The sequence below is a fragment of the Acanthisitta chloris genome, unplaced genomic scaffold (assembly GCF_000695815.1).
Source record: "Acanthisitta chloris isolate BGI_N310 unplaced genomic scaffold, ASM69581v1 scaffold7508, whole genome shotgun sequence".
Taxonomy (NCBI): domain Eukaryota; kingdom Metazoa; phylum Chordata; class Aves; order Passeriformes; family Acanthisittidae; genus Acanthisitta; species Acanthisitta chloris.
The window spans coordinates 79,789-91,785 of record NW_008687527.1 but is presented as its reverse complement, the minus strand read 5'-3'; the positions used below and the strand labels follow the sequence as shown (position 1 = coordinate 91,785).

Genomic DNA, 11,997 nt, shown 5'->3' with positions numbered 1-11,997 from the left:
TCCTTTGTCTTTTCCAGTACTGCTGAGCCCCTTTTTTCCCCCCTATGTTTCACTCACTTTATTTCCCCTTTTTTTTTCTTCTAGGCTGCTAAGTTGGCCTCAGTGTTAAAGAAAGTCTTAGAGATTACAAAGTGAGTATGAGCTACAGTTTTACAAGTGAGTGTTCCCTGCTGTGAAGGTTGATACCTTTCTGCCTCCTGTCAAAGATGACTATCTAGGCAGTAAATGCTGGCATTTTGGAATAATTATGGTCTTAGCTAGTCATCAAACTTTTGTGTTAAAGTTTGGGACTACAGACATGGATGTGGGTTGCTCCTTGCTCATAGCACTCTGGTGCTGTACCTGCCCTGTTTTAATGCTGTGGTTTTTCAGCACTTCACAATACCCATGTGTTGCCTAGATGCATAGGTCTAAGACACCCAGGAAGCTTTCCTAATGAATTTCTTCCACTTTTGCAGGACAAGTCATGTATGTCCACCATCAGAGGACAGCTGGGTGCAGTTTCTATCTGGTGCAGTAGATCACAATATGAACAAAATCAAGAACTTCACACAGGGTCAACTTTAGCTCTTCTGTGCCTACATGTGTTGCTGTCACTGGCTCTGACATATGCTTTTCCAGCGAATCACACTGTTCTCCAGCTTCTGGGAGGATGATGAGAACAGTATTTTTAGGAAAAAACTTTGCTGCCACTTGGTAAAACTTTTCCAGGAAGTTGCTCTTTGCCATTGCAGAAGGTGCCCCTTTGCTTGGATTCTTGGTATGATGTGGTGCTGCACCTTAATGCTGCGAATGTGCCCCATTCTTCAGACATTCCGACTACTGTGGGGTTCCAAGAACAATAAAATATTGCTAGATTTGCATTAGTTGCTTCATCTGTCTTCAGGGGACAGAGGATATATACAGAAGGAAAGGGTCTTGCTTGTTTGGCAAGCAGCCCAATGAACCATTGTAAATAAGCTGTTGCTCTTTTCTGTCTAACCTTGGAGAGTTGTGGAAGAGCTTTCTCTTTTCTATTTCCTCAGAAAGCAGCAGAAAATACTGTTTACTACTTTACCAATGCCAAGGATCTGCAGGGGGATAAGAGCATATCACTAGAAAAATGTTACATCTGTCATCACTTGAAAGTTCTAGGATATCCTTTTTTGTCACAGGTAGGGAAAATGACCAAGCAGTGGTGGGTTTAGCACATGTGTGTGATGAGAAATGCAGTGTCTGCTACTGCATTCAGCCCATATTTTTCTCAGTAAGGTTCAACTTCTATAACTGAGGAGTGGGCGTGGTGGGAGATGGGAGAGAGCTGAGTTTTTACAAATAATCAGAATCAGACATGGCTCTAAATATAACTTTTATTAAACATAACATTCATGCTTGCCTAAGATCAGGGCACAGATCATGACCACTCTTTTGTGAACAGGACAGCAGAACCTGGTCTAAGTTGGGCCTCAGGCAGCTGCAATGTTGATAGTTCTGTAGCTCTTCAAGTTCTGGAGTTGAGGGCAGTTAAGACATGCAGTGAGTCTTCTGGGCCCTGCTTGAATGGGGGTGAATGGGATTTGCAGCTGTTGGGTGCTTTTAGCTTCCACAGAGCCCAACCTGAAAGGGGAGAAGGAATTATACAGGAATCACACCTCTTTGTATTTCTAGTTCTCCAGGCCTAGGAGATGCATTTGCTAGATAGGAGTGTGGTGCCAAAAAAAAAAAAAAAAACAAAAAAAGGAAAAGAAAGAAAAGGGGGAAAAAAAAGAAACAGAAGAAAGCTAGCAGTTACCTGAGTACCACAATGGGATTGTCATCTGACAGTAGTCTGGGAGGGAGATAGGCCAGGAGAGCTGAAACTCCCCATAGGGGAGTCTAAAGTGACTTTGCCCTAACGCAGCTTCTTGAGAGGAATGTGGGGTGTTTTTCATGTGAAGGAGAGCATGTCTTTTTGGATGACTCTTGGCTAAGTTACATTTGCTTGGTTCTTCCAGTAGAGAAGGAGAAGACACTATTAAAATTGTACCCAGAGACTGTTTTTATTGCTTCCAGTGAGTAATAGGTGCAAAGCTGTGTTACAAACCATATAGTTTCACTCCACTTATGGATGTTCAGGTGGCTCAATAGAAAGTAATTGATTTCTCAACAGCAAATAATTTCTACATTTCATGGCTCACTTCAGTGACCTCTAACTGTTGTCTTATTTAATGTGTGTTTCTGACTAAGCCTTGTGGTACTTCTCTGGTAATCCTTTTGTTGGCAGGGGCTTTTCTGCTGCTGCCTAGGCCTTTTGGGTTGAAGCTTTCACAGATGCCATGTTGACTTCAGCTTATGTATTACACATCTGTTGAAAGCTCTGTTAGCTAGCTTTGCTCCTTTTCAGTGTGGAAAATCTTCTGTATTATCTGTAAATAAAGGATGGGATGCCTGGGGCTTTCATGCCATAGCAGTATCTTCCTGCTGTGTTATTGACAGCTTATTTTTAGGGACAGCCTTTCCTCTGCTGGGTTTCTCCTGCTTGTATTGTGTCTCTTTTGTCATTAGCTGTTCTTAGATCAACCAGTTTGCACTTACCTATACTTCCTTTGTCTGTGAATGAGCCCTCGCCCTGCAACTGCCACCACACACTTCTCCAGGGGTTCGGTGAGAGGGTTCAGGAGGCTGATCTTTGTGGTGCTTGGTTGATACTGTACTATGTTTTCTGGAAACTGTTGAAAGAAGGAAGTGAGCTGAAACTGAGAGAAGGAAAGAGGTTCTTCGATGATTAAAGAGAGATGTATGATTTTTTGGTGCCAAAGGTCTCAACCTGAGCTGCCAGTTGCCAGAAGAGGCAAAATCTGACTTAATTTCTTCTGGTCTAGTTTTCTTCTGCAGTCTCTGATTTCCAGACTAGTTAGGGAGTTAGGAGTCACCAGGATCTCCTTATACACACACATGAAAAAGTAGAAGTGAGAGTACTGTATGCAACAGAGGCACAGCTCACCTTTCCCAAACTGATGTCTCAGTGCTTTGAAAGAACACAGCATGAGAAGAGCCACTGAACCCAGCAGAACTGGTTTGCTGCTTGTGACTATTGAAGCTGGTTTGCCCCTACTGCAGTAACAGAATGATAGCCCCAGCTAACCTCAATAGTGAGAGGGGGATCACAAATGCTGATCTCTTCCTGTGCGAAGTATGTGTAGGAGTCCTTGTCTCTAAGCACAGCAGTCAGCCTCAACAGGTGATGCTCTCCCAGCTCTCCTCTGTACAGTGAGTAAGGCACAAAGACCTGCAGCCTGTTGACTGAAATAGAATAGTGAAATAACAGATGACAATGCAGATGATCAGTACAGCCTGGTCTTTGCCTGCATGACACACTAGGTTTAGTGCCCAACACTGTACTAAAAGCTGCAGCATTTCAACACTTAAATTATCCCAACTGGATTTGCAGGTTGAAAATGTCTAAGGTGATGTTGCCAAAGTGTTTTATTTCACAGAATTACACAATGGGTCAGGTTGGAAGGGACCACAGTGAGTCATTTGGTCCAACTTCCCTGCTCAAGCAGGGTCATCTAAGAGCACATGGCACAGGATTGCATCCAGATGGTTCTTGAGTATCTCCAGTGAGGGAGGCTCCACAACCTCTCTGGGCAATCACCTACACTCAACTCTTCAGTCAAACTTTTGTAATGTAAAGAGCATTTTTCCTGAAGTCAGAGGACTAGATACACGTTTCCAGCCATGCACCCAACAGAGTCAGTACCTTCATTGCTGTTGAGGTTAAAATGAAACTCTTCCTTCCAAAATTGAGTAATGGGCACACCATTATAATGTAGCGACTGGACCCCAACTACCAGGTGAGTTGCCTTTTCTTCACCACTGTGGTTAAATATTTCAATGGAAAGTGGAATATCTTGTCCCAGTTGCAGAGAACTATTTGACTGGAGCTGGATGAAAAGGTTGACTGGCTCTTCAAGGGCAGTGGGAATGGAGCTAAACTCTGTTATGCTGCTTCTGCTGGTTGTCTCAAGATTCTTTATCTTTTCATAGGCTTTGTTAAGTACTTGTTTTTCCTGGAGAGAACCTGTCACAAAAAGGGAGCACATGTTTTAGTATTCTTTTCTGTTTACTCATGTGAAGCAGCAGGTGCAGAAGAATGGCATTGATTTATCCTGGCAGTACTGCAGATAAGTAAGAGCATACAGAGATATCCTGTTGTGTTTTTGATTGGAGTAGTTCCAACAGTTTCAGCTGACAAGAGATTCTTTGGATGTACCTGAAGGATTCTGCTTGGGAAGAGTTGTCATCATTTCTGAACCACCTTGGTGCTAACATCTGTCAGAGTAAAGGAGGCATTTGCCTCTAACTATTGCTGTAGCTAAGGCACAGCACTATGTGCCTTGTGCAGAGAAGCTGCAGTTGTCTCCTACAGCCAAGGGGACAACATGCTGCAGGCTAAATAAAATGGTGGGAAAGAGCACTCAGTATTAGCTTCTGAAGGGAGAGCTACTTTTTGAGGGAGGGAATTAGGCAATATCAGAGCATAACAGTCTTTTCAGAAAGGTGGAGCCTGAAATAGATCTACCTATATATATTACAGAGGTAATGGGAGGTCAATGTACAGAGTATATAGGTAACAGAAATCAGAAAAAGGTTTTCCAGACATCAAAGTGCTGGTGAAGAAATGACCAGCCTTCTAGAGTTCTGGTTAATGCAATTAAGCAGGATGAAATTTGGGCTATGACCTTTGCTTTGATTCTGTAGACAGCAGGAGTTAGGTGTTCTCATGTCATGGAAGGAGGGAAGCTAGTGAGAAGTGGATGATGCTGGTTCTCTGGTTTGGCTCTGCTCTAGTCTTTTCCTTTTCACTTGCACTCAGCCACTTGCCTACCCCTTACCTTCAGGATACTTGTAGTTGTGCGTGATGTCCTCACAGCGCTCGCTGCCAACACTCTTGGTGGTGATGTTGTTACCTGTGTACTTTGTGCCACCAAGAGCTGGTTTGAGGATGTCACCTGGGTTTTGTATCCAGATCTGACACTTGGCATTGATGGCAGCAAAGAAGTAGCAGACATCATAATCAACCTCTGTGTCCCCTTCCTTGATGGCGTGAACAGGGGCTGGCCCACAGAAGGATGGACCTGAAGAGAAAATGTGTCCCAGTTAAGATACAGATGCTTTACCAACTAAACTCATCCCTGATCGAGACTTATACTGGGAGTAATGTCCCTGATCGAGACTTATACTGGGAGTAATGGAGTACCTAGTTTAGCAGGACATTAGGGAGCAGTGCTGTGATCCAGCTCTTAGATCTATGCAAGCTGCACAAACCAAGCAGATGAATAATGATTTAGTGCCTAAAGTCTACAGGGTGAGTCCCTGACCTTTACATCATTCCATTGGAAGCTGAGGAAGGGAGGAATATTGAACTACTTATTTGCTCCCCACTCCACTTCCCCCCTGCTCTTGCTCAAGTTGTTCTCTGATACCTTACCTGTGCTCTTTTCCTGGCAGGTGGCATCCAGTGCCTGCCACCCGCTGTACTCTGGCCTCAGGTCTGCTCGAGCCATCCAGCATTCATTCCAAACGTGGAAGGTCCTGCAAGAGACAATACAGCTTATACCAAGGGTCTGAACCCTGAGGTACAGTAAAGTTTTAGCCAAACTACAAGACAGTTAATGCTCCTTTGAAAGAGCACAGTGCACATTGAGGAGAGCAGAGATGATGGGTTTCAATACAAGTGGTATTTCTCCAGCTGGAATGGGCTATCATTCTTCCTTTGTGGAATATAAATATATATAATATATTAGGGCACTCTTCAGTTTGGTTTGTGACAATTTACCAAGAACAGGTCATGTAGACAGGATTTTAGCTGAGCTGTCTCCTATCCACCTTCCTGCAGCTGTTTGTCTCTTTCTTTTCCCCGTTTATCACTTCCTACATCCAGGTATTGTCTCAAATTCTTCCTTGGGCCCTGTTGTGTTTTCTTACCAGACACGAGCACTTCTGTCCCGTGTAAGCAGTGTCCCGTTTTCATCATAGTACTCATCCACACTCAGGCTGCTGTTAGTGTTGTGAGCCCATGTAAAGCCAGTGACCACCCTGGTGGGAATTCCAAGGCACCTCAGAACTGCAGAAGAAAGAGCCGTGAATCAGTTGTGCATCCTGCCCTAAGGGTGCCTCTGCTGATGGATGTAGAGCCTTTTTTGGTGCTAGGCCTATTAGGAATGGCATGAGGACTGCTGTTTGTACTTTGCAAGAGGCATTGCCTCCTCAGAATATAAACTCTCACAGGTACATTCGGTGAATGGATGTACTGATACTCTTATCTCAAAGCTAGCGATGCTGAGTGTCGATGAGAAAACTCTTGAGGATCTGCTCTCACCTAAAGATGAAAGGCTATGTTACTGTGATCTGTGTTAATCCAGGAAATGAGGCATATGCTAGAGGTTCTGCAGACCAAACAAGGCTTTGCTCAACACAAAAGTCTTGGAACCACCAGAGTACCTGAACACATGACGGCGGCGAACACCCAGCACTGCCCGTAGCGGACAGGCTGGCACCGCGATGCAAGCCACTGCCGGAGGATGGGGCTGCTTCCCAGCCACTTGGAAGGGGGTGTCCCATTGTAGTACTGCCCAGACTCACATTCTGTCAGGATTCTTTTAAATTCATTGCAGTTCAGCTGCAGGGAAGGAGGAGAGAAAGATGGATTAAGAAATTGTCTCTTCAGTAGGTCCACCTGATCCTCTTTGAAGAAGCTACTCCCAAAGCAGATGAAACCAATAGGATTTTTTTGTGCAAAGCATGAAGCTCATTGCTGAGCAGAACAGGTGCAGCAGTCTCCCCTGAGATTTATTCAGTAAGTGTACTCCTGCATCTCTACTTGTCTGCTGCAGGAATATCAGGATGGGCTGGTGATGGGCAGGATGTAGTGTTTGGAAGAGCCCTGGACAGGCTTCCCCTTTGGTTACTGGGCTGCCATAAACTGGGAGTGAAAAGATGTGCCCTGCTAAGGTCTGAGCTGCTGTCTGCTCTCCTTACCATGGCAGCAACTGTGCGGCAGACGTGGACGGGATTCTTGCGCTGGGTGAGATCCTTGACTCGTTGATAGTATTCACCTACATCCAGCAGTCTGAAGCAGATGTCAACAATATCCTTCTCAAACTGCAACAGGAACACACCATTTCAGGAAATTTGGCCTGAACTTTTGTTCTCTTGAGTCCGTACAAGGGTTTGTAATGGTGCAGATTATTTCTCTCTTTCTGCTGATAGTCTTATATAAATGGGCTGTGGAGGAGAGCACCAGGCAGAGGTTTGGAGGAGGAGCACAACATACTGAAGACAGACCTCCAGTTTTATTGAAGGTGGGAAATGCATTAGCATGATACTGCATCCCCTAATTGTGGGAAATTGATGCTGTTCTAGAGCATTCTCTAGGTTGGCACAGAGATACTTTCATGATCTTATGGCACTAAAGTGGAATGAAACCCTGTTCTAATCACTGGCTGTGTCACATGGCCTTGGGCAAATTGAAAGATCTACTTGTCCTCATTTTACCTGTAATACAGAGACAGTATTACTAAGCTCTGTTAAATGCTTTAATACCTGTTGATGAAAGGAAGGCACACAAAGCTCAGATGCAGATCTATGCATTTCTTCATAAAGGACAGCCTGAGAAGGGAGCTAAAGTTACATATACTGGGTTATGGGCCTTCATACAAAGGTCCCTGTTCTCCTGGACAGTCTTAGACAAGGGCAGTGAGTGCAAAGAGCAAGGTCTTTCACCAGAGCCACAGCATGGAGATGGTTAGCATCCTGTACACATAGGATATATGCACCCTTCCTGTGCTGGTGGCTGTAAGAGAGCACTGACATATTGTACCTCTTGCTTACCTGACTAAAGTCCCAGGGTTGTGTTAGGACTGCATTTTCAGTCCCCCAGTAGATGATACCTTCTTGGTTTAAAACATACTCCTGCCGCTGTGCCTCATTAGGCAAGAACACCTCATCATCTAGATTAGAGAAAAAAAGCATCAGAGAGAAAGCATTCCTGGTATCAGATGCACTTGCATCTCTACATCAACAGACTCCACTGCACTCCGAGGACTTTGGGAGTCCCCAGCATTCTGCTCTGAAAAATACCACAGATTGTGAATCTGACAGGAAAGAAGAATTTCATTGTCATCTGTTTCCTTGTTCAAAAAGTTCCTCCAGACCTAGGCTATGGTACTAGCTGGCTCTTCTACTGTCCTGGCTGGTAGCTTCTCTCATACTAAGAAAGGTACAGAGGCCCTAATCAGACCAATTACAATCTTGACTCAGCTTAAAATTGTTATTATAGGAAACACTTAATCAAACATTTTTCATATAGCAGAAGGACAGGGCTCTGGCAGTGTACTCCAGGAATGGGACAGAAGTGCTGAGTCTTAGAGCTTTGAGCCTTATTAGCCCCTACCTCTCTCCTAAGGTGCTGTGAGGAGCAGGGCAGGAGTGGCAGGGAGCACTAGGTGAGTCAGCCTCAACCTCCTTGGAGGCAAAGTGCCAGAGCTCAAAAGCTGTTTTTATGAAGTGACTGACCCCAGCCTTCCTTTCTGTTTCTGACCACATACCTTGGCACCAGGGATTAAAGAGTAGGGTGAATTCGCCCAGAAAGTAGGAAGATTTGGGGACACGTAAATGCAGAGTGTAATGGCCAATGGGAGCATTGGCAGGTGTGTTCACAGTGAGGGTCCAGGAGCACAGGTCCTGTTCTTCCAGTGTTGCACTCCACTGCTTCTGGTCTCCCAGGCTGGAGATGGGAAATTCAGTCTGGGTTCCATCTGCTTTGCAAGGATGTGATCCTGCAGTCAAAGAGATCTGCTTATGTTTATTCAATGCATTGTGTTTATTCCTCACCTGTGCAGACTGAGGGACTTTGTCTCTGAAGCTGTAGCTCTCCTTGCCAGAGAGTCTTAACACTTTAGCAGCTTAATGCCCAATGAATCTTCCTAAGCCTAGTGTTGCAGTCAGGCCTCCGTGTTTGAAAGCGAGATGTGTGTTTCATAGATTTGTAGAAACCAGGCACAGCCAGAATGGTGCAGACCTGCTGCTCCTGGAATTCAATGCCTTGTAACAAAAGCCACAGCCAAATGCTCATGTTATGGTAAAATAAGCTGGGGCTGAATATTACTGCCCTTCTCAGGGGTCTCACTAGAAAACACTCTGTAAGAGGAAGCATCTCTAACGGGCTAGCTAAATTTGAACATTCCTAAACCAAAAGCCAGGAGAGATCCTGTGAGTACTTTCGAATCATAGACTAGTGAACTTGTATTGGTTATTGTGCTGCAGTGTCTCTTCTGGAAGAGATCTAGTTGTGACCCTGCAGCTGCCTCAGCAGGAGACTCTGCCTTAGATAAACAGTTCACTGGCCTCACACCTAAATGTGGGCACCTCTGTCCAGCTCCAGAGATGGCTTTTGCCACCAGCTCTGTTCTTCAGGAATGTGGAGGACCAGAGCTCTGATAGGTTTGGTAATGATGTTACCTGTCTGTACAATGAGGAAGGTCTTCTTCATCTGCTGCAGGTAGTTGTGTATTGGAGCTGAGAATCTCACAGTGATGGTGAATGGCTGCCCCCGTCTCACCATAAGCCTTTCAGTGCTGATTTCTTCAGTGTGGTGGTTACTGTTGTTCATTGGGATCTTGAAATCACATTTTTTGAAGCTTAGACCTGTAGTGTGAGAAGATACAGAGTGAGTTTGGGGCTGTGAGCTGCCTGCACTCTGGCCCTGATCCACATTCTGAGCCACACAAACAGCTGATCAAGCATTTCTCCACTCAGACATTCCCCCCTGCCTTTGCGACTTTCTGCCCAGTAACTGTAGGGGTCTTCACTCTGAGCTTGTTCTGGTGTCAAATGTCTAATGAGCTGCCTTTGCCTATACCTTACATCATTAAGTGTGACTGGTGCACACTTCACTGCTGGTTCAAAAAACATGTTGCTGTGTAGTCCTGCAGCTGTGGAGGATCACAGCAAATCAAACACCTGTTTTCTTCTTTGCACCACATTAGTTGCCAATCCCACACCCAGAACTCTGTGTGTGTGTTTTTCAGTGAATAATTCTGGTCTGGCTTTCAAATCCCTTCATGGCTGATCCCGGTTCACAGCCCTGCACCAGTTCCAGCTTTATGGAGCCAGTTCTGAACTCATATATTTTCTTCTCTGTGATGAAGATGTCTGTTCTGGGTGTCTTGTAGACTAGTCAGTAATATGGGATCTGGCTCCTTCTTCATATGCCTTTTCATGGATCTTACTGTCACTTTCTTCAAGGTTGCTTTGGAACCTGGACCCTCTCCCTACTCCAGTGGCTAAAACACTTAGTCATGTCTCTGCTTCAGTTGTGTAGTCTGGCTCACCTCCCCCTACCCCCTGCTGCCCATTCCCTACATTGAGGCTACCCCTTTTGCCTTTGCTTCCAAACTCTCACCTGTCTGCATTAGCTGCTTCTTGCTGCTTCTCTCAGCCTCCTCTTAGACATCAATACCAGCTTTTGTTTGCTGTGCCTTTTTGTGCAGTCTGCCATGGAAATTGACCTCCCTTAGCCCTTAGAGCACTGTCTTGGCTCCTGCCCTGTGAGCTCAGCTCTTCTAGAAGCCTCATGAACACTGTCTTGGAGCAAGAACAGTTGTTTTTTCCTGACACTTAACTGACAAATGCTTGAGACTAACCTAAGTGATTTTTGCTTACCTTGGCCCATGGTGCTTTCCCTGTACCGTGAAAGTCTTCAGCCTTTGCTTGCTGTGGTGGGCAATGGCTCCTTCCTCCAGCTTTCTTTAAAAGCTCTCCACTTGCAAGGTTGTTTGCTTGATTTCTTCATACAGGGTGGGACATGGTGTTGCCACCTCTCCAGCTTATCTTCTTGGCCTCCCGTTGGACTCTTTTATCTCTCAGACCACACTAAAGACACCCTACAGATGTGGTTCAATTCCACAGCAGGATGCAAAGCACTTAGAGGCAGCCAGTGGCAATTTCTTCAAGAAGCTGTGCCTTGGGGACCCCAGAGAGGGAAATGCAAATCTTAACATGGCAGTAAAGAATGCACAGAATGCACCTCAAATATGAGTGTTGGAAAGCTGCTCTCCAACACTGACCCTAAGCTGCTTAGATCCTAAACTCTGTAAGGAGTTAAAAAAAAAGAGGCAGTGCATCCATTGCCCTTATGCCTAATTCAAAGAAGTGAAACCACTTCAAAATGAGGAAACATGTTAAAAGCAATAACTAAAAAAAGTAGAATTTCTCTAGCATAATTAAAAAATATTGCACTGGAGACTTGGACTAAATACATTGTTAAAGTTGCTGTAATGGAAAAAGAACATCACTGGGTTAATAAATAATTGGTCAAAAGACAGGAAGTAAGAAAGTAGAAATACACATCTTTCACTGTGGAGTGAGTCACCACTAGTTTGGCAGAAACCTGTGATCTTCCATAAGTTCAAGAAGTATCCGAGAAGCCAATTAAAAGATGTGAAGTGGCAGAGCTTGCTCAGTTATTCTGCGTAGTAAAAAGGAGGGAGGCAGTTTTGGAAAAGCTGTAGACGAATCTGAAGTTATTGAATGATCAGGACATACAATAGAAAGTAGAGATCAATGTAGGCACATATACAATAGGGAAAAGGGACCCATATCTTACATAAGCAGTGATGCATTCAGAAATAGCTGTAGCCATTCCAGAAGGAGATTTGGATTTATAATAGATAGTTGCTGCATGATATATTCCAGAGATCTTGGTGTTTTACTATACAATTGCTAGCTTATATGTGTCATTTAAGCTAAATACAAACACTCCAAGTTTTAGTCTTTACAGCACAGCCTGACTTATACAGATTCACTTTCACAGAATTGCAGAGTGGTTGAGGCTGGAAGGGACCTTGGAGGTCATCTTGTCCAACCCCCAACAGTCCCAGCTCTGTCAGCCTTTCCCCATATGTGAGGTGCTCTCTGAACCTTCATAATCTCTCTGGCCCTTTGCTGGCCTCTCTCCAGTATGTCCATGTTTCT

At 44.7% G+C, this 11,997-nt stretch overlaps 2 protein-coding genes across 2 annotated transcripts in view; one reads left to right on the top strand and one right to left on the bottom strand.

Moving 5' to 3' along the window:
- CCNDBP1 (cyclin D-type binding-protein 1) overlaps positions 1–605 on the top strand; it is a gene marked incomplete at its 5' end in the record, with an annotated part of 5,790 nt that extends 5,185 nt beyond the window's left edge. The window contains 2 exons of the mRNA XM_009080634.1: positions 85–131; positions 459–605. Of these exons, the coding sequence (XP_009078882.1) occupies positions 85–131; positions 459–567 (156 nt within the window). The remainder of the gene's footprint in view (positions 1–84; positions 132–458) is intronic.
- Positions 606–1,445: 840 nt separating this feature from the next.
- On the bottom strand, positions 1,446–10,696 carry EPB42 (erythrocyte membrane protein band 4.2). Its single transcript, XM_009080630.1, has 13 exons — positions 10,687–10,696; positions 9,484–9,669; positions 8,571–8,801; positions 7,855–7,973; positions 7,003–7,125; positions 6,466–6,643; positions 5,950–6,088; positions 5,453–5,556; positions 4,857–5,099; positions 3,722–4,042; positions 3,104–3,261; positions 2,554–2,687; positions 1,446–1,596 (listed from the first exon to the last, which is right to left on the bottom strand). Exons 1-13 carry the CDS (start codon positions 10,694–10,696, stop codon positions 1,446–1,448), a joined length of 2,097 nt encoding a protein of 698 aa, XP_009078878.1.
- Between the last annotated feature and the right edge of the window lie 1,301 nt (positions 10,697–11,997).